The sequence below is a fragment of the Desmodus rotundus genome, chromosome 7, assembly GCF_022682495.2.
Source record: "Desmodus rotundus isolate HL8 chromosome 7, HLdesRot8A.1, whole genome shotgun sequence".
Classification (NCBI taxonomy): domain Eukaryota; kingdom Metazoa; phylum Chordata; class Mammalia; order Chiroptera; family Phyllostomidae; genus Desmodus; species Desmodus rotundus.
In genome coordinates this window covers 75,625,159-75,646,763 of record NC_071393.1, presented here as the reverse complement: position 1 = coordinate 75,646,763, position 21,605 = coordinate 75,625,159, and the positions used below count along the sequence as shown (strand labels likewise).

General features: G+C 50.8%; 1 protein-coding gene across 1 annotated transcript in view; it reads left to right on the top strand.

Annotated features, from left to right (window-relative positions):
• Nucleotides 1-10,342: 10,342 nt before the first annotated feature.
• The window catches only part of PLA2G4E (phospholipase A2 group IVE), a 34,159-nt gene continuing 22,896 nt past the window's right edge, over nt 10,343-21,605 (top strand). The window contains exons 1-3 of the mRNA XM_024567931.3: nt 10,343-10,438; nt 15,748-15,820; nt 21,396-21,532. Coding sequence (XP_024423699.2) covers nt 10,343-10,438; nt 15,748-15,820; nt 21,396-21,532 — 306 coding nt within the window. The remainder of the gene's footprint in view (nt 10,439-15,747; nt 15,821-21,395; nt 21,533-21,605) is intronic.

Sequence of the window (21,605 nt, the reverse complement as noted above, 5' to 3'; positions counted from 1 at the left end):
CCTCACAGGAGAGTTCATTGGAGAGACCCACAGGGGCCTAGAACATACACAAACCCACCCACTCGGGAAGCAGCACCTGAGGGGCCCAATTTGATTGTGGATACCGGAGGGAGTGACTGAAAACTGGCAGAGAGCAGGGCAACTGCCATTGCTCCCTATCGGACCCTTCCCCCACATACAACATCACAGCGCACCGACCAGTGTTACCCTGCCCTGGTGAACACCTAAGGCTCCGCCCCTTTACATAACAGGCGTGCCAACACAAAAAAAATGGCCCAAATGAAAGATCAGATCAAAGCTCCAGAAAAATATAACTAAGCGAGGAAGAGATAGCCAACCTATCAGATGCACAGTTCAAAACACTGATAATCAGGAAGCTCACAGAATTGGTTGAATTTGGTCACAAATTAGATGAAAAAAATGAAGGCTATGCTAAGAGAAACAAAGGAAAATGTACAGGGAACCAAGAGTGATGGGAAGGACACTGGGACTCAAATCAACGGTGTGGACCAGAAGGAAGAAAGAAACATCCAACCAGAAAAGAATGAAGAAACAAGAATTCGGAAAAATGAGGAGAGGCTTAGGAACCTCCAGGACATCTTGAAATGTTCCAACAGCCGAATTATAGGGGTGCCAGAAGGAGAAGAGGAAGAACAAAAAATTGAAAACTTATTTGAACAAATAATGAAGGAGAACTTCCCTAATCTGGCAAAGGAAATAGACTTCCAGGAAGTCCAGGAAGCTCAGAGAGTCCCAAAGAAGCTGGACCCAAGGAGGAACACACCAAGGCACATTATAATTACATCCCCCAAGATTAAAGAGAAGGAGAGAATCTTAGAAGCAGCAAGAGAAAAGGAGACAGTTACCTACAAAGGGGTTCCCATAAGACTGTCAGCTGATTTCTCAAAAGAGACCTTATAGGCAAGAAGGGGCTGGAAAGAAGTATTCCAACTCATGAAAGGCAAGGACCTACATCCAAGATTGCTCTATCCAGCAAAGCTTTCATTTAGAATGGAAGGGAAGATAAAGTGATTCTCAGATAAGTTCAAGTTCAAGGAGTTCATCATCACCAAGCTCTTATTCTATGAAATGTTAAAGGGATTTATCTAAGAAAAAGAAGATCAAAAATATGAACAGTAAAAATGGCAGCAAACTCACAGTTATTAACAACCACACCTAAAACAAAAACAAAAGCAAAACAAGCAAACAACTAGAACAGGAACAGAACCACAGAAATGGAGATCACAATGGAGGGTTATCAATAGGGGAGTGGGAGGGGGAGAGCGGGGGAAGGTACAGAGAATAAGTAGCATAAATGATAGGTGGAAAATAGACAGGGGGAGGGTAAGAATAGTGTAGGAAATGTAGAAGCCAAAGAACTTCTAAGTATGACCCATGGACATGAACTATAGGGGGGGAATGTGGGAGGGAGGGTGTGTGCAGGATTGAGTGGAGTGAAGGAGGGGGGAATGGGACGACTGTAATAGCATAATCAATAAAATATATTTTTTATAAAAAAGCTCAATTGGGTTGAGCTTTTAAATACAGAAAAGAAAAAATAGTAATAAATAAATAAATGAAAGAAGTCAGCCACAAAAGACTGAACACTATGATTTCATTTACGTGAAAGCCTAGAAAAGACACTTCTAGTCTACAGCAACAGAAAACAGACCGGTGGTTCCCTGGGGCCCAGGGAGAAGAGGACAGATTGACTACAAAGGACTATGAAGCAATTTGGGGGGGTAATGGAAATGATCTATGTTTTTATTGTGGTGGTAGTTACACAGTTTTATATATTTGTCAAAACTCATCAAATAGGTGCATTTGGTTATATTAAATTATACCTCAATAAAGTTGATTTTTAAAGTAAGAGTAAAAGTCAATTCTCCAAGTGATCAGTTTCACAAAAGGGCAGTCATCCTGCTGGGTTGTCCTCCAGCACCCCTTCACGTGGCTTTCACTGAGCTGGGGCCTCAGCCTCCAGCACCCCCAGCTGAACAATTCCCCCTGTTGGCTCACACAGCCCCGCCATCTGTTGCATGGCCGCTGCTCTCAACTTCCCGGATCCCTCCAGCAGCCTTGGGGAGGTTGCATGAGTCATGAGTCTGCCCAGGCCTCTTCCCTCTACTCTCCGGTGAGTGAAGGGCATCTCTGTGAAGCTGCATCCCCCTGAGGTCAGTGGGAAGCAGAATGCACTACTCCCCAATAAGGGATCCCAAGAGTGGAGGTAGGGTCACATAATAGGATAAATGACTGTCTAAGTATTTCCATAACTATTATTTACAGGAAAACTGAGGCCTAGAGCCAAGATATAACTTGTGTTTCTCCTTGTATTTTCAAAATGGGCTCTTCCTTGGGGCAGAGGCCAGAGACCAGTTTGAGGGAAGAACGAACTGTAGGAATTGCAGGGACAAGAACAGAAGACAAAACAGCAGAAGTTAAAGTGTTTACATTTCTTTCCTTTCCTTTCCTTTTCTTTTTTCTTTTCTTTTCTTTTACTTCTTGGTAAATCTTTGACTCTCAGGGGAAGAGGCTTTCTAAGCAGAGAGTCCCTTACTTGTTCTGGAGAATGAGTTTCTCCAGAAGCTGAGCCCAGTGCCGGGCACCTCACGCACACTCAGTGAATGGGCTCCAGTGAAAAGGCAGCTGCTGCCATTTAGCGATGTTACCCGGGGCTGGCGCTTGGCGCAGTGTGGACTCCATGGCCGGGGTGACTCCTGTCCAACTTGGCCTCTGCCAACATCCATTCTGTAGTCCACCAAGAGGCCCTTTTGTCCCTGTAAAGTGGATGGAGGGAAAGGCAGAGTTGGCCTGCGTACGTAGCCTGACACAAACACAGACGGGCCAGACTCTGCTCTGGCCTGGCCCAGCCAACCAGAGGCCAAGTAAAGAAACGAACGGAGGCTATAACCCAGCCTCGCACCGTCTCCCTCTGGCAGCACCGTCTCCCTCTGACACTGGCTCGGCTTCGAATCCTTCTCCTCCTCCACAGGCATGCAGACTCACCTTTCCGAGCCCCATTCCCTCAGGCCCAGAGCTACAGCTAGTGTATCTGAGGGACAATCTGCACGACACTGGGGGGCCCTGGAAGCTTACAGACTGTTTGGATAGGACAAGACCCAGGGGCCATTCCTCACAGGTGAAGAGGGAGGGACATTTGTCAGGCGCCTCTTACAGGCCACAGCTTGCCCCAAGGAGCCACAGGTGGCTGATGAAGCAAGACACGCCTCCGCTCCTGCTAACTGAAACCACACAGTGCTGACAGTCACCTGTTCTACCTGTAGGAGTGGAATTTGCTCTTTTTTTTTAAACCCTCACCAGAGGATATGTTTTTCTTTAATTGATTTTAGAGAAGGAGGAAGGGAGAGAGAGAGAAAGATCAATCTGTTGCCTCCCATGCTTGCCCCAACAGGGGGTCGAACCCACAACCTAGGTCTGTGCCCTGCTGGGGAATCCAACCCACAAATTTTTGGTGTATGGAATGATATTCCAACTAACTGAGCCACCCAGTCAGGCTGGCTGTCTTTCTTAAACAGTCTGCTCAAAAACCTTCCATAAGTCATCATTGCCAACAAAAGAATGTAATTCTTACACTTGATATCTGGGAGTTCCTTTAATCTTGTTTCAGAGTCTTCATAGCTTCGCTCATCTTGTCTCACCTGATCAAAGTGCCTTTTCCTGCTTCTTCATTCATCAGGTCCCTAGCCCTTCTTCAAGGTCAAGTTCAAGTTCTTCCTCTCGAGACAGCCTCATCTGACCTTCCCAGCCCTGGGTGGCCATGCTCTCTGGGAGGCATATTTTCACACCTCTCCTCATATGTGACATGATCATGTTAAGGTCATTTGAATGACTTTTCTGTCTCACCCAATTTAGGTTGTGACCTCCTTGAGGCAGAAATGATATCTTCTTGTCACTGATGTTATTGTACTGTGAATCACACCTCTTACAGGGAATCTATCACTAAGTAAGGTTTGGCCATGTGCTAAGATTCTTTTAAAAATTTTATTTATTTCCCTGGCTGCTGCAGCTAAGTATTGAGCACCAGCCTGCAAACCAAAAGCTCACTGGCTCAATTCCCAGTCAGGGCACATGCCTGGGTTGCAGGCCAGGTCCCCAGCAGTGGGTGTGCAAGAGGCAGCCTATTGATGTTTCTCTCTCACATTGATATCTCTCTCCTTCTCTTTCTCCCTCCCTTCCCCCTCTGAAAATAAATAAAAATCTTAAAAAAAATAAAAATAATTAAAATTTTATTTATTTATGTATTTTTAGAGAGAGGGGAAGGGAGGGAGAAAGAGAGAGAGAAACATCCATCAGTTGCCTCTTGAATGCACCCCAACCAGGGACTGAAGCCACACCCCAGGCATGTGCCCTGACCAGGAACTAAACCAAAAGCCTTTTGCTCTGCAGAATGATGCCCAATTGAGCCACACCAGTCAGGGCTGATCTTTTATCTCACTTAGTCTTCACAACCACCCTATAAGGTAGGAACTATTAGGCTTCCCATTTTATAGGTGGAGAAATAAAGTTAGAGAGAGAGAAATTTACCCAAGTTCCCCTAATATGTAGCAGAACCCGTGTTCAAATTCAGGCCTATGAAATGTCAAAGTTCAGACTCTTAATCAACTATACCACATTCAGTCAGGTTTGAGACGATGACACTGTCATCCTCACAGAGGTGACCAGTGACACAGTAAACTCAGTGTACAAAAGGCTCCAGGCAACTTTGCTATGCGACAGAGGCAGAGACTGGAAAATAAAACCTAGGCTCAGTAAAATCTAGTTGAAACCGGAGGCCACAAGTTTGAGCTGTGGCACAAGCGCTTTAAAAATGCAAAGCGCCGAGCCAGACCTTAACGTCTGGCTCTAAAGACAAAGGACAGAAAATATTTGTGTCCCAGATCCATCGATAACACTAAGAATGTAAATACGGCCTAAGTCCTTTCTTGTCATCTCTCGCTCTATTTTTTTACATCTTGTCATCATAAATTAGAGTCATGTCTAGTTTGCTGTCCAGAAGTCTTTGTTGTCCAGAAGTTCTGAGACATCTTGATATGTTAACTTCAATGGTTGATTTTTATCTCTCATTAATTGGAGAGTGATGTTTGTTTTACTTTATGTTGTAAAGCTCTATTTACTCACCATATGTTTGTTTTAGGAAATGTAACTTTATTTATCAAGGAACATAGAAGCATAAAAAAGCTTAAAAATATATGTATATATATAGTGGAGAATCCCAATTTTCCAGGACGGGCACGTGGACTGAGAGGCTGAGAGTATGGTGGGTAAAGCCGGAAGTCCTGGGGCCAGACTGACTTTTGTCCCAGCCCTCATCTCCCATGGTGACCCTGAGCAAGTTGCTTATCCTCTCCACGTCTCAATTCTTCTCTGAAGTTAGAATAATAGCATCTGCTTCACAGGTAATATAAAATATGTAGAATAGTCCCTGTCACTTCGTAAACTCTCAACAAATATTAGCCACTTCATTCCTGTTGACATCTGTGAGATAATCCAGTGTGTGAATGTGTCATAACTAACCTAACCATTCCCTTCCCGATGGGCACTGGGTGTTTCCAGGTGATGAAAAAGACAAGCAGCGTCCCTGCCCTGAAAAGGGTTATGGTCTGGTGGAAAGAGGCAAAAAGAATAAATGAGCAAGATAGTTCTAGATATGACACATTAAATTAAATTAGGAGCAAGAGCGATACGGAAGCAGCAAGGTGGGTGGAAGGCACACACTGCGTGGGAGGGGGTCCGGGAAGCGCTGTCTAGCTGATGTTTCTAGATCACCTGCACTTTTCTGTAGAGAATGGCTTATAGGAAGGCAAACATGGAAGCAGGGGTTTCTTATCCAGTTAGGCTAATGCAGAAGTTGAGATGAGTGAGGATAAAGGCCTAGACTGTAGCCGTGACCGTGAAGCTGGGGGAGAGCTGGAAGGACAAAAGTCACCTGAGTGAGACAGTGAGGACACGGCCCCTTTTCCCCCTCGGTCACAGCGAGGCCCCATGCCTGCCTTCCTGATTGGTATTGGCCTGTCCCCACATGTCCTTTCCCATGCTCTCCACACAGAAGTGCAACCATTGTCCGACTCTCTCCAGTCTTTTCCAATTTAATAGCTATGATGAAATCTCATTGTCATGGAATTTTCCCAGTGATCAATAATGTTGAGCATTTCCTCAAGAGCTCATTAGCTCTGGGGGTCTCCCTTTCTGTAAGTTGCAGGTTCAAGTCTCTGGCCCATGCGTGTGCGGCAGGGCTGTCTTCCTCGGGCAGCGCCTGCCAGAGTGCTCTGTGCGCGCCGGACACCACCCCTCCGGCGGTCTGGAAGTGCATTGCGGCTGTACTTATTCCGTCATTCCGTCAACTATCAATCTATTGACTTTTTCTGTGTGTTCTTAGTTGACACAAATCCTTAATTCTTATGTACTCAAATTTAGAAGTTTTTTTCCTTTATGGTCTGTGGTTTCAAAACGTTATTTAAGAAATCCTTCTTGCCCCTGATCATAAATAGATTCTCCTACATCGTCGCCTATTAACTTTATAGCTTTCTGTTTCGTGCGTTCCTTTTACAGCCCATCTTTTTATGTGGGGTTAAGTGGGGATGTTGTTTTATTTCGCTCTATATAGGGACTCGCTGCAGACCACGTCATCTATTAAACATTGAGAGAACAGTATGTTCTTTTCCTGTTGATCTGAGATGCCAATTTTATCATTTATTAAGTTCCCTTAGATATCAGGGTCTGTCTCCGAACACTCTGTTTGTTCCTTTGGTCCTGTTCTTGTATCAACAACCTACTGTTCATGTTAGTGTGGCTTTGTAGTTGATCTTCAGGATCTGGCGGGGCAAGACTCTCCTCTTTACTGTTATTTTTTCAGGGTGATTGTGTTACCCATGAATATTTATTAAGAGGAGGAAACTTGGGAGACACTGTGGAGGTGGAGCTGAGCTTACGGCACCTCTGGCTTTACCGCGGTTTGCAGCCCTGTGCAGTCAAACACGGCCATGCTTTCCCTGTGGGCTCCTAGGTTTGTGCTTTGTTTAGGGTGGTCCTTCTCATACAACTACTATCTAAATATCCTCTAATATTTTATTTTAAATCTCCCAGATCATTATGTTAATAGACATTTAATCTGTAGAATTTATTCCTCTGTAGTCATGAAGTGGGATCTAACTTTGTTTTATTCCCATAGTAAGCTAGTTTTTCTAATAATAGTCTGTTCTTTCCCCCGCTGATTTGAAATACTTTCTTTATCATAGAATAAAGTTTGATACATACATAGGGCTATTTCTGGGCTCTCTTTGGTTTCGCCCCTGCTGTGTTCACAGGGAAGTGATGCCAGCTGAGCTTCTGGGAGGAAAGTAGTTTTCAATGCTGGGTTACCTGAGGCCGAGGGGCTATGGGTGGTAGGCGGGTCCTAATTGCCCCACCTTGGGAGTCAGTTAACAAGCCCCTAGACCCAGCCAGAGGCAGAGGCCTCAGACTCCCTGCTCCTCAAGGAGGGGGGGGTGCTGGGTGAAAAGGAACTTAGTCCCTTCCACTTTGCACAGAGACAGCTGCAGAGTTTCCACATGAGGTAACTCTGGCGGCAGGGAGAGAGCGTCAGGGGTGTACCAAGAACAGCGTTTTAGCTTAAATTGCATGCTTATTTGGAGACACGGTGGACTCAAGGAGGGGATTAGGCACCCTTCACTCTGTCTGCGGACGTGTCTCTTTGCCAGACACTCTGTACCCTCCCAGCCCAGTTCCCACTGAGCCCACACGGGAGTCCTCTGTCCCCTCTTGTCCCACACCGGAATTCACACTGGACAATTTAGCACTTAATCCAGCCCCGTCCCCCTCTAATTAGATCATGAATTCGCTGTTTCCTTCCCAAACCTGCCCTGAGCCTTCGGGGCCCAGATGCGCACACAGTAGGCGCTCAGCAAGTGCTTGCTCACAGAATGTTGACTCAGTTTGCTGTTGCACCAGCTCCGACCTGGGTCAGAGGCAATGAATGGCAAAGGCGCGGAGGAAGAAACTTCCACCCACCTTCTATTTAATTTGATCTCATTTAACTACAGTGAGGCGCTGGTCTTGAGGAGTTTATGCACAATGAGGAAATATTAATAAAAGGATCCGAGAGCTAGATCTTCTGCTGCCTAGGGTGGATGAAGCACGACGGGCTGTGGTGTTTTGTGGCTGGGCTCCTTCAGTGAAGAGAGGATCAAGCTCCAGGCTTTGAAGAATGCCCTGGATTTGGGGGCTTGCCTTATATCTGTTTCATGGGGAAGGGTTGGAGAGTAGAGAGAATGTGAAGACAGGTGGGATCCTCAGGGAGAAGGTCCCCTGGACCTCACCATACCCCTCACCCTGCCACTTTTAGGACTCGGCTGTGCTGCGGTTGGGTTGCCAACCACATCAATCAGCACTGCCTTCCAGAAGTTCAACTCTGACCATGGCACTCTCCTGCTCAAAAACCACTGATGGGGGGCTGGAGGGAAGAAGGTGAAGGGATCAGCCAAAGAACATGTATGCGTAACCACAGACACAGACAACAGGGTAGGGTGGCCAGAGGGAAGGGGGTGGGAGCTGGGTGGAGGTGGGTGGAGGTGGGCAAAGGGGAGGAAAGCAGGGACATCTGTAATAGTGTCAACAATAATAATAATCATAAAACTTTGATGGCTCCCCATTGCCTAGAGAAAAAGTCTGAATTTAAAGCATGGTCTTTGAGGGTCACAACAGTTTGGCCCTAATGTATCTTTCCAGATTTATTCCTTCACAAAACCTCCCTTTTCTCTGCCCAACTTCCACCACCCTTGGTGTGCCCCGTCCCCCGCCCCCCCAATCCGTGTCGCCTCCTATACAACTCACTTCTCTGACCCCACACCACTTGTATGCCTGAGCACACCCTGCTTTCTGGCCTCCCTAGTCTTGCTCATGCTGTTCCTTTCTCCTGCCATGCCTTTCCCACCTCTCATTAGTTACTGAAATCTTCTCCATCCTCCAAGAGCCAATTCAGATGTCAGTCTTCTCAGACCCAGTGTCTCCTTTCCCAGCGGACATCCACTTTTCATCTTCTGTGCTCTCTAGCCAGCTATAAGCTCTGGCAACCACAGAGGTTTACACATGTGAAGAATTTGTACCGACCCTCCTAGGATGCCCCTGTTACCACGGAGACTCGCACCTCTGAGCCTCTGAAGGGTTGGAAACGTTTGGCTTCCCAATGGACTGCCAGCAACTTCAAGGGATTTTCTTTCTAAGCATGTATGCAGCAGGTGCTCACTAAGTGTGTAAACTAAATTGAATTTAGTCCCCTGAGAGGAGTGGGTGCCGAGTTTGTGTCCTTGGCAGTGGGATAGATGTCAGGGGCAAGGAAGGAGGGGTGGGGTGGGGTCCAAGCCAAGGCCCCATTCCCCTTCTGGAGGGCCTGGCAGGCAGAGAGGAGCAGGGTGGGGACACCTCCACCTGGCAGGGGGACAGGTCCCACAGACACCACTGACCAGGTTCCATCCCTGTGCCTGGGCCCAGGCAGCCCTGTGTTCAGATCTCATCCTCAGTTTCATAAATGTACTTTAATCTGTGGGCCAGAAAAGCCGGTTGTGGGGCCCCAGGCGATAGCTCAGGCAGGAAACTCCCACTGTACCAAGCTGGGCAGCTGAGCAGGTGAAGCTACCTTACCAGGCCCCCTAGTGAGCCATCTACCAGGCTAGAGATAGGGATCAGCTGGGTGGGGCGGCAGCATCCTCTAAGCTGTCCTGAGACCAGGCAGGCGCTGGGCACACCCTCCCTCCACCTGGCCTCCCAGGATGGCGGGCTGGGGGTGCTTGCCCTTGACCGACTCTCCTCACCAAGGACTTGGGAAACTATTTTCTTTCTTATCCCTCTAACTTTAGGAGCCCTGGCCATGGTCCCTGCCTCCATGAGATCCCTGCCCACAGCTCCTCTGGCTCTGAGCCATGGGACTAAGTGGAGTTAAAAAAGCAGGCACCCCCAACCCCCACCGCCTCACCCCAGAGGGGCATGTCTGAGCCAGGACCTCAATAAGCTGAAGAGAAGGGGCTTATCCTACAATTGCGAGAGTCAGCACCATCGTCTTGCTACAGGTGATTATTCAGAGCTTCTAGGGTCAGCAATTTGCTGACCTCAAGGGCAGAGCCCCTGCTGGTCCCTGCATTTCTCAGATTCGAGGACAGGAGGATCCCTTGATACTAAGAGATCTAGGCGGAGACTCCGTATCTGCTTACCTACCTACCTTAATCCCTCCCCGGGCAATCCCAGCCAATGCCAAGAGGCATCCAGAGGGCAGAGCTCTGAGTCAGAGTATAAATTCCCAGCCTCGCCACCCAGCTGGAGAGCCACAGCAATGCTCCAAAAGCAGATACCCGCCTGGATCTCCCACTACCTACCAGACCCAGGCCAAGCAGAAGATGGCAGACCCTTGGGTACCTGTGCCTTGGAGGTGAGAAAGCTGAGCTGGGTGGGCGGGGCCAGGAGCTCTGTGAACTCCAGAGACATGGGAGCACCTCTGTGGGGCAGCCCCCACCTAGCACCTGGGGACGTGTTATGGCCCAGTTGGCTCTGGAGCTTCACAGTGGCTGGCCCAGCTGCGGGTGCCCACAAGCTTGACAAAATGCCATGGAGTGGCTCGGGGCCATGCTGGGGCCAGGCCAGCAGCCAGGTGGACAGGGCTCAGCACTGTGAGGAGTGGGCCCACATTTGGCCTATCCTCATAGTGAGCAAGTACTTACCCTGCGGACATCCAAAACTGTCATGCTGTGTCAGTGTGTGGTGTGATGTCTGGTGAGGGTCAGTGACATTGCCCACCTGTCACTATTGGCCAAGAAGCCTCCCACCTGGAGGCTGTGGTCAAGACTCCTGGGTCTCCCCAACTCCTCTCAGCCTGGCAGGAAGACCCCAGGTTCATGGTCAGATTGCCGGGGCCCTGGTTCAGCTCTGCCTTGGCTTTCCTGCCTTACCTCACTTCTGACGTGCTGTAGGCGCGCCATGTCAAGGACTGGCAGCAGCGACCTGTTCCTCATCACCTTCCCCCAGCCCGCGCTAAACCACTGGATGAGAGGAGTGATGCCCTGAAACTGTCTTGTCCTTTTGGGGTGGAAGATGGAGACCCTGTTCAGTCTCCACGGACCCCAGGAGGGGAGCTCGGTGCTGCATGGTGCCGGTGCCCTGCTGCCCTGGCCAGAACAGACATGGCTTTCAGGGATGTACCCACATTTCCCACAGCCCTCCAGGAAACTTTAGTTAGCAGCTAAGTAGCCCTCAGGGGCTCAGAGGTGCGAGTCTCCTGCGGTAACAGGGGTGTCCTAGGAAGATCAGTGCAAATCCTTCACATGTGTAAACGTCTGTGGTTTGAGAGCTAATAGCTGGCTAGAGAGCACAGGAGATGAAAAGTGGATGTCTGCTGGGAAGGGAAAGACTAGGTCTGAGAAGGCTACATGGAGGAAGTGGTCAGCACTTGCTCCCCCTTCTCCAGTCTTACCGAGTCTCTGAGAGCCTGGGTCGGGCTGTGGAGTCCCTCCACAGAGGGAGCAGAGCGTGCCCGAAGTGCGGAGTAAAGCAACTGAGAGCTGTGCCTGCCCTCTCAGGTCCTGGAAGGTCCATGACTCAGAGCTGGGACTTCTTGCCCTGCCCCCTCACCTAGCCTGTAAAAAGGAAAACAGCCGTAGCGGCTCCTCGCAGGTGACCGCTGGTTTGGAATGTTGCTCAGACTACCTGAGGAGTGTTCTGGGGTCCCACAGAGTCCCCACCCTAATGGTCTCCTTTTAGCATGGGCCTGTGCATCCCGGGAGCTTTTGCCAGGCTAGTCTGAGCTCTGACACGGTGTTGAAAGGAACTGCTGGATCCACCCAGTTTTCTGGAAAGGAGGAGATAGCCTTACTAGCAGGCTGGCCCTGAGAAGGCCTGGGGAGGGCAGTTCCCACGGGCTCCAGGGGAGCTATCTTCCCGCCATTGGGGCCCCAGACCCTGTGGGCTGGTTTGGTTAGGGCGTGTCTGACCTGAGGGTGGGCATCAGACCCACCACTTCTGAAACGTAGTTGTCAGATCCTCCTCCCCACTGGCGCCCTTTCCTGGGAGCCTGACACGGAGTGACTACCTATACCTAAATTTTGACTAATTTGTAGTGGTAGCTAGATTCTTGGGGTACAAGGAGAGTCCAAAGTTGGGAGCTAAGGGTTTTACTCCTGCCTCTGCTGTGAACTCATCTAGGGTGTGACCTGGAGCAAGATTTTAGCTGATTTGTTTCATTCGTGGTGAGGGCCAGTGTCCAGGCAGCTGGAAGGCATGCTGCCCTGCAGTCAGGGAGACCTGTCACCGCTGGGCTGTGTGACCCGGTGTGAGATGCAGTTTCTCTAAACTCAGCCTTCTCTGCAAAGCAGGTATAACAGTACCCCCTTCGGAGTAGGGTTGGAAGGCGAGGTGAGAACAGATGCAGGGCGCGTGGTGCGCGTCAGCACCTGGCTCCCTAGAGGAGGGTAATGAATTGTCCTCCGGCCTCTCTGCTGAAAGGTCTAACTATAAAGCGACGGGGTGGGAATGGGTAATATTGGATTGCATAAGAGCCACTTCTGAGAATCAAGGGGCTACATCTTTTTCACACGAGCTGGCAGATGCCCCCATCCTAGGACGTCTGGAGGGAAATGAAGTCCCGGGGAGGTCAGCCCCAGGGACCAAGGCTGGGGAGGAAGCTAGAAGAAATGTGTGTCAGCAGCCTGAGGAAAGGTGTCCCAGAAAACTGCTCTCTACCCATCCTCCCCACACAGCTCTACCGGCTGCTGATGTGTCTAAATGCATTTCTGTACTGTTTGCTGAATAGTCCCTGCGGGGGACTCCAGCCCCCGAGTGCTCCCTCGTCCTCACCCTAGGACCCTTTGACGCCTAACGAACCACAGGATTCATGCCTGTCCCTGCTCCAGGGCTGCAGCCCAGCTGGCATGGGGCCTGACTGTGCCTGTTGTTAGGTGTTTCAACCAGGGCATCCCGTTTCTAGGGATGGGCTTGTCCAAGTCCCTGAAGTCCTTACTCTCGGCACACTGTAAGCCACCCGCAAACGCAGGTTTCTTAATCTCACTGGTTTCTGCTTCCCGGCTGCAGAGTCACAGACACTCGGCTTTGTTCTTCTGCATTTTTCTGCTGTGTATCAGTTACCTCTGGGGCCATGAATTTGTCCTTATCTCTAGCCGCACTCCAATTAAGCTTATTATATCAGGAGCAAAAGACCCATTTTAAGCCAAGAAGGTCATTTTTTACAGTGCTGGCTCCTGAAATCATCTGAGCCCAAGACTCAAGTGCCCAGCTCCCTCTGCCTCCCTCCACACTGGGCCTGGACCTGGGCCCTCTGCGCCCTGTATGCCTAGTAGGAGACATAAGAGGACTTTGTAGGGGGCTTGGAAATTGGGTCTCTCCTGCAAAAACCTGGGCTGGAAGGTGTGATGGGAAGCTCCAGGTAGACCGCAAGGAGCCCTCGGTGGCTGTGAGAAAGTGGAAAGTTCTCCAAGAACTCTTCCGGCTCTGACGTGCCCCGCCTTTTTATAAAAGAGAGACAGCGTGGCCTCTTAGAGCACGGCAAGCGGGAAAATGGCCAGCACTTGGGGTTCTTTGGGGACTTGGGGGAAATTCAGAGTAAAAAGAAGAATCTGTCAGAAAAATAGATTCTAATCATAGATTCTAAGAGCGAGAGGAAGAGGAGACGAGGGTAAGCAGCACCTGTCTGCGTGGGTGCTGGGGGCCGCTTTCAAGTGAGAAGGCAGCATAGTGCTGGTTATGAGCACGAGCCTAAGAATTAGAATGGGATTCAAATGTGGGCTCCTCTGATTCTAGCTGAGTGCCTGAAGTCGAAGGACTTAGGCTCAGATTCTCTGTCTGTAAAGCGAGGCTAATAATAACTCTCCATGGATGTTGTCAGGTTTGAGCAAGATGAAACGCAGAGGTTATACACACAACACTCAGCCGACGGCAGCCACTCGGCAGGTGGTAGCTGGTGTGGTTATTGTTGCTGAGTTAGAGTAGAAAGAAACTGTCGACGGTCATTGAAGTTACCAGGGAAGATGACAGCAGAGTTTTCCCTGGAAGGTGGGGACACCTCAGGGGAGGTCCTGCAGGAAACTGCAAAGGCTCATTCCCTCCCAGAGAAGACACAAGAGAGCCGGGCAGGGCTGAGGGCAGCCCTCCTGGAGGCAGGAGATGGGTAGTGATGGCCAAGAGGACCAGGGCCGTGGGTTCGGAGCCCTTCAACACTCTGAAATGCCCCGGAGGATGGGCCCCTGCCTGGCTGAAGCCTTGGGCGGCTTCCCACTGGGAGCCCTCTAGTTGCCCTCTGAGGAAGTGGGTCGGTGGAACAGGCTTTGCTGAAACTGTTCACCTGCGTGAAAGCTGACCCTCCTTCCGCACCCAATCAGACCGTGATACCGCTCTGCCCAGGTAGGGAGTGAGAAGGAAGGACCCCAATGTGCCCAAGGGGGTCTGGCCAAAGGCCACAGCCATGTCTCTAGAACTGGAAGAGAAATGGTTTGTGTGGCCTTTGGCCCAAGTCACAACACTCAAAACAGAATCCTGTTAGAGCCGGGCATTGACCATGAAGACATTCGATATTTCAGAGTTCACCTCACAAAAGGGACCCTTCAGCCATGCATGACTGCCGGATTGGCTTCTCTTCTGGTTTTGAGGCAGATGTTGGGAGAGAGGAGGAAAAGACCCTGGAACGGACCACATACCTATCTCAGGGCCTGAGTGACACCCATCATTCTGCCGCTGCTGGTTAGAATTAAGCCCCAGAAGAGGTTGGAAGGACAGACATCCAAACAATAACAGTTCTCATAACAAGTAAAAAGAGTGTAACTAGACGTGGTGATGGATGTTAACTAAGCTTACCGTAGCGATCATATCGTAACATATACAGATGCATATCTATATATCGAATCATTGTGTTGTACGCCTAAAACTAGTGCAGTGCTACACGTCAGTCACATCTCAATTGTAAAAAGGATATCAACACCTCCGTTACAAAGGTTTAATGAGGGTTAGAAACTAGGAAAAGTGGCTGACCAATAGTGAGTGTTCAATGGACGCTAGCTGCTACAAGTATTATGGCCTCTGACAGTGGCCAAGTCAGAGGAGCTATGTGTGGACGGTCTGAGCTGAAAATAAAAAAGTCATAACGTTTAAAAAATTAATGATGATAATGATCATTTTTGAGTGGTAAGATTATGGAGATTCTTTTTTTCTTCATACATTTGTTTTTCCCAAACTCCAATATTATTTTAAATAGGGAAGAATTGCATTCTGTTAAAAAGGTAGAAAGTGATCGTAGCGGCATACCGTGTCCTACGTGCGGTGTAAAGGTTCTAGTTCAGAGGCCTCTATAAGCTCAGTTGTTCGGAGAATCAGAGGCGTCCAGCAGCATCTGGGAGTCGATGGTACAAAGACCCACCCAAGCCTGGGTAAAACTTCCAGAGAAAGGGCTTCAAATCCCAAGGGTCAAACAGAAAAGACATGAATGGAACAGACATGAAGCTGTCCCCCTTCCAGGGTGTGCTGGCTCAGAGAGGGGGTAAGGGGTCCCAGGCCTCTCATCTCGGTGCCTGGGGCCCCCTGGGGACCAGGAAGTCCTCCAGGGCCCAGAAATGTGGATTGGCTCTGGGGAGCCTCTGGAGTCTGGGCAGTGGGAGCCTGTGGCCAGCTTGAGCTGCTCCCTGTCAAGGCCACCTGCCATGGTTGCCTGAATAGTGAGTCCACTGTCCTCTCACTCAACAGGAGGGGCTGTCCCCATGCTACCTGCTAACAGTGAGGATCATCAGGATGAAAAACGTCCGACAGGCCGATAGGGGTGAGTATCTTCCTCTCACTCCCCCCACCCCAGCCCCTGTCTCTGCCTATAGGGCCTGGACAGAGACAGGCCCTGGCTGGAGACATGGCCAGGTGTGTGTGTGTGCCCATGTGTTGTGTGTGCGCGCACATGAGTGTGTGTATGTGTGTGTTCTACACTCAAGTTGTATTTCAGACTTTGGGGTTTATATCAATTTTCTGGCCCCTCCTACTAGTTGCAACCTTGGCAGTGTCAGCCCCTGCATCTGCCTGCGCCCGAGAGCACTGCCCTCACTCTCTCCTCCCAGTGCCCCACCCCCAGTGTCCATTTCCTGGAGAATCAGCTCCCCTATGCTGGGCACTCCTTGCTTCTGCATGAGTTTGGGGGCTGTTTGGGGTGAAGGAGAAACCTTTAGTCATCAGGGAGCCTAGTCCCTAGGCTCCTTCTCAGGACCTGGATCCCATACTTGGTTCTAGGGTCCATACCAGAAGCCCCAGAGCACCCAGCCCTGCAGGTCAGCCCCACGATGTGGTTTGACTCACCACAGCTGTTTATACAGTGTTTTCCTGAAGCCTTAACTTTACCTTCACCCCAGCCCCTGCAGCATTCCCAGGCCATGGGGGAGTGAGTCTCTGGCTTCAGGAAGAAATGACAGCATCTGAGTGGACAGGATGCTCCCTCCATAACTGTCTTTGGGGTGGCATTTCAGAAGACCAGGGGAACCAAAAGCCCCTCCCTATGCCTCCCTCCTCTCTGCCCCCCACCCATTCCAAGAGAAAGTTTGGATCTCAAGGAGGAGAAAACTCAGTTTCAACGCTCCACCGCTGAGGGGGTGTCCCCATGCCCTTGGTGACCACACAAGAATAGCCCAACAGCCACCAGGCTTCCCCTGGCTTCATTATACTCAGGTCCAACTCAGAGGGGCGGGGAACACTCAGACCGTGTACGCTCACCAAGTGTACTTTTAACAAAGGGAGACAAATCAGCTGAAAGTGGTTATGGAAGAGCCAGAGAATATGGCTTTCTAAACTTATTGCTACAGAACTTAAGACCCAGAGGAGGACACTGCGAATAGCTAAGGAAAGCTGCACTGGGGTCCTGGGTCTGAGAGGGGCAGGGTGTGAGCATTCTGGGGAGGGGCCATCCTGAAGGAGAGAGGGGTAATGTATCCCCAGAACACCTGCTGGGGCCAGCCTGCAGCCAGACGTCCAAACACCTCATGATCCTCCCAGCAACCTGAGGGTCGTGCTACAAGGCCCATTTTGCACACGAGCGTTGAGGAAAGTGTTTGATCCCAGGTGTGGAGAGCTGGGGAGTAGAAGGGACAAGCCAGGAGAAGGAGGCTGGAGCCAGTGGTGGGGGGTGAGGAAGCCAGGCAGCAGAAAGGTCAGGGTCTAAGGGATGGGAGCCTGAGCCCCCGGGGAAGGGATTGCATGACTTCTCCAGGGCTCCTGCACAGGTTGTGCTTGAGCATAGGTGGGGAGAGGCTGAGGAACTTGCAGTGCAGGGATGAGTATGGAGGCGGGTGGAAAGAGGGCCCTGGGCCCCAGAGAAAGCAAAGGGACCAGGCAGGATTCAGACCAAGTTCCCTGGACGGTGAGTGTGCAGAGCCCATTCCAGCAGGAGCAGTTCTAGCCAGTGTCCAGCTTGGGCCCAGCTCTGCCAAAAGGGCCAGGGATTTATCATCAGGCTTCTCAAGGCCTTCCAGCCCACCAGTGAGTGATCCAAGGAGTGTGGAAGTGTCCATGGGCTTGGGGACTGACCGCCTCTTCTCCCTTCATTGCCCATGCCGCACTTCCCCCCATGCCCCTCAGGGACAGCCTCAGCGCTCACACCCACAGCTGTGTGAGCGTGCCTCCACCCCTCTCCAGGTGTGTCTGTCCCAGCCCTGCGGGTCATGTGGCATGTACACACCTGCATGCACAGGTCTGCCCACAGTCCAGGGCCTTTCTATCTTCTCCCTGCCATGCTCCTGATCAGAGATCGGGGACTGGGGGGTCAGAGAGCCAGAGAAATGGCCTGAGGTCTGTCTCCTCCACCCCTTTCCCCCCCTTCCTTACACACACCTTGGCACACAGGCTGCCTTTTGAGGGTAACTGGCCCCCTGCGAGCACCCCTCGTTGTCTGTGTTTCCTTCATTTCCCCTGAGGAACGGGGTTGGGGGCACGCACAGTGTCTGGGGGAGCCAGCCTGGTCATGCTGTGTCTGGACCCTGCAGCTGTCACAGGGCCCTGTTGCTGCCTTACCTGGTAAGGTTGGAGACTACCCTGAGGTCTTCCAGGTCTCCCAGGGTTCTGGGCTACCCTCACCCCAAATTGTTCCCTTCTGTCTTGTATCAAAAGCATGTTCCTCTCTGGTTCAGCCTCTAATGTGTGTCTGAGTTTTCAAGTTCAAGGAGACTGAAAGAGAAGAGATCGAGGGGTGAGATTCAGGGATGACCCCCCTCGCCAGGGAGTGTGCCACATAGACCAGGCCAGAACTGGGTGGCGCTCAGCCCAGAAACCTCCCAGCTGTCAAATGTTTTCACTGATCTTGGGAAAATAAATTAAAATGCAAACCAGCCCCCAAGGGAGGTGAGGCAGGTGTCTCTAGAGGTATTAGGGAGACAGTGCTCTCATCATCTGTAGAGGTCTTTGAGTCATTTGGGCCACCCACATTCCGGGAAAGGATATACGTCATTCAGATGACCAAGCCCTCTGTCACTCCATGAGGAACGAGGATTAGACGGTATCAATGCCTAGGAAATCCCCTGCACCCTGAAGTTCTCAGAATTGGGTCACCATTGCCTAACCATTCTTCATTGCAAACTCGACGGTCACAGTCCTCCCAGTCGGCTAAGGACACCTGCCCCTTATTGCCATCCGGATTTCCTCCATCGGCCCTCCCTCCCCCGGATTACCTCTTCTTTGGGCTGCATTCTCCTTCTTCCCAACTTATGGGGAGGAGGTGGGAACAGCTCTCTGCAAAAGGACTGAAAAATGAATTAACACTTGAGGTGTGGGTATCTGATCAACTCTGTCTCTCCCAGGCCAATAATACTAAGGCTTATTTAATGCATTTAATGGGAGGATTTTAGGCATGGACTGATTTTAGAGGGGATTTTAGGGGGAAAGAGCCTTTATTGGGCCCATTATGTCATGCTACGCAAATGGGTGTGGAGCCACAGCCCGTAGGCTTCTGGTATACAGGGGCAGGCCCAAGGAGAGTGTTACAGGCCGAGGAGGAGGGGTCAGCACCCAGAAGGAGCCACAGGAGAGATCCAGGATGACTGAGCAGGTCCCTAGGGAGTCTCCCTGTGGGCAGAGGGATTAGGCATGCCAGCTTGCTTACCTATATCTACAGCGACTCAGCCAGAATTTCTCGGGTTACTGATGCAGCCCAACAGCAGGAAGTTTGGCTTTTACGCTCATTCATTTACTCAACAATTACCTACTAAGTGCTGGCACATGGTCTTCAGGCCTGCCAGTGTCCAGGGTGCACTGGTAGCCAGTGCTCCGCCAGGAGAAGAGCAGAGGACTCTGGGCGAGGAGGGGCACTTGGCCCAGACCTGGAGGTCAGGGAAGGCTTCCAGAGGAAGTTCCTTCTGAAACCTAAAGGGGCTAGCGAAGGGAAAAGCGAGGTGAAAGTAGAAGAGCAGGGTATTTGGGCAGAAGGAATGATGGAACAGCATGGTACCTTCTGAGACCGGCAGTGATTGGGTTTGGCTGGAGTCGAGTGCAAGTGTAAGCACAGTGCACCTGTGTGTGCATACAGATGTGTGTGTGTGTGTGTGTGTGTGTGTGAGAAGGGCGGGGGCTGGGGTGCAGGGAGGGTGCAAAGATAAGGCTGAGTCTGGGGAAGCTGGCAGGGGCAGCCATGTCAAGTGGGTGGGACTCCTTCCTGAGGGCAGATGGGAGCCATTAAGGGATCTTCAACTGGGGAGCGTCCCAATCAGATCTAAAAAGATGCCTCTGGTCTCTCTTGAGAGAGGAGACTAGAGTAGGGCAAGACAGAAGACAAGGTGCCCAGTGGGAAAGAGGCGAAGGAGGCCTGCAGCAAGGCAGTGGCAATGCCAGTGCCAGTAAGGAGATGTGGGTGGACTGGACAGGTCAAAGGAGCTAAAGGACTCGATGCAGGAGTCAAGGACAATACTTGATGTCTGGCCTGGACACCTGAGTTGACATTGAAAAGTAGCAGATTAAGCATGGAGGGGATGATGGGGATGATGAGGTCATTTTTTTTCCCATTCTGTTTGGTGTTGGTCATTCTTTGTGTCTGGATTAAACGATGATTATGACATGTAAAGGACAGTGTCACCTCACCTTTATTCAGTGGGAGGATGGCTGTGAGTGCGAATTCACTGAGTGGTAAGCCCTCAAAGATTAACCAGACACTGGGGACAAATCAGAAGCTAGGGACAGTTGTGATGTAATCCGCGGTTCCTAACCCTGATAAAGTTTTCAGGGCAGGGACGACGCAGGAGCTAGTCAGTCCAGGGGTACACCTCTGGTTCCACTCTCAGAGGGCATTATTAGTGACAACTCCGGACTAGTCTGGATCAGTCCTACCAGTACAGGACTCCCATGCCCACAGCAGCTTTACCACCCAGAGAACTCTCTGACACTGGGAACTATTGCCTTTTCTCATTTTCTATGTATCTGGTGGAGCCCTGGGAATTAGCCCAGCAGGTCACCAAGGGAGTGACAAGGGCAGTCACAGCACCCCTTCCTGCCCCCTCCCAGGGAGAATGGAAGGGGGGAGCCAGGCTGGGTTGCTGGTTTTCACCCTCTGACTTCTGGTGCTCCAAGCAAAAGACCTGGGAGAACTTCTCCCACGTTGGGAGGCCTGCTGGGGCCACAGCTTCTGTCCCTGCTCTAGAGCACAGCCAGTGTCAGCTCACTTGGGTTGTTCATTTCCACTAAAAAAAAACCATGTGGCTTCTGATGTGAGGGTTTCTTGGGTCACACACCTCATGCTAGAAGACCAGTGTAGGCATGAAGAACCCAGCATTGCAGTTAAGATATTTAGCCATACGTTGATGGTGATTCCTTCTCCTGGATCCTGCTGAATAGCTTGTTCTTCCCAAGAACTTTCCCACTGGGACCCTCTGGGCTGACTCACAACAGACTGAGTCCCTTCTAATCCTTGCTTCTCCTCAGAGCAGAGGAAGAGCTGAGACCTACTTTTGTTTCCCTGGTGCCTTGGGTTAATGGAAGAGGTAAACTGGACTCTTTGGGGCTGGTCCTCCAGATCTTTCCCTGGCAGAGAGAAAACTGTGCACCATGCCCTTGTCCCACACCAGAGAGCCAGGGTGTTTCTTATAAGAGCCAGAGGCCATCTGTGTCCATGAGAACAGTCAGTGAGGCCTGGGCTCCCCTCTGTGAACCCCCTAGCCCACAGTCTGTGATCTTCCCAGGGTTCTGGGACAAAAGTCTCTGAAGAGTCAGACTCATGAGTTGGGGTGCGGGGGTGGGGGGCAGGGGGGCTGAAGCTGAGACAAGGCCTTCTTGCTCTGGAAGTGACTTGGCTGAAGTTCCCTTCTGACTCCACACTCTCTCCAATCTGGACCTGGATCGACAACTTGCTCCTTCCTCCCACATTTGTCTTCATCGGACAGTGAGCCAGACAGACTGCTATGTGAGCCTCTCACTGCCCACTGCTTCTCATGAAAAGCTGAGGACTAGGACCATCTCCAACTGCCCAAACCCAGAGTGGAACGAAAGCTTCGATTTCCAGATCCAGAGCCAAGTGAAGGTGAGATGGGGAGAACTGCAGCCATCTGCCCCGGGGGCATTTCTGTCCCCCCCTTGCAAGCTAGTCCTTCTCT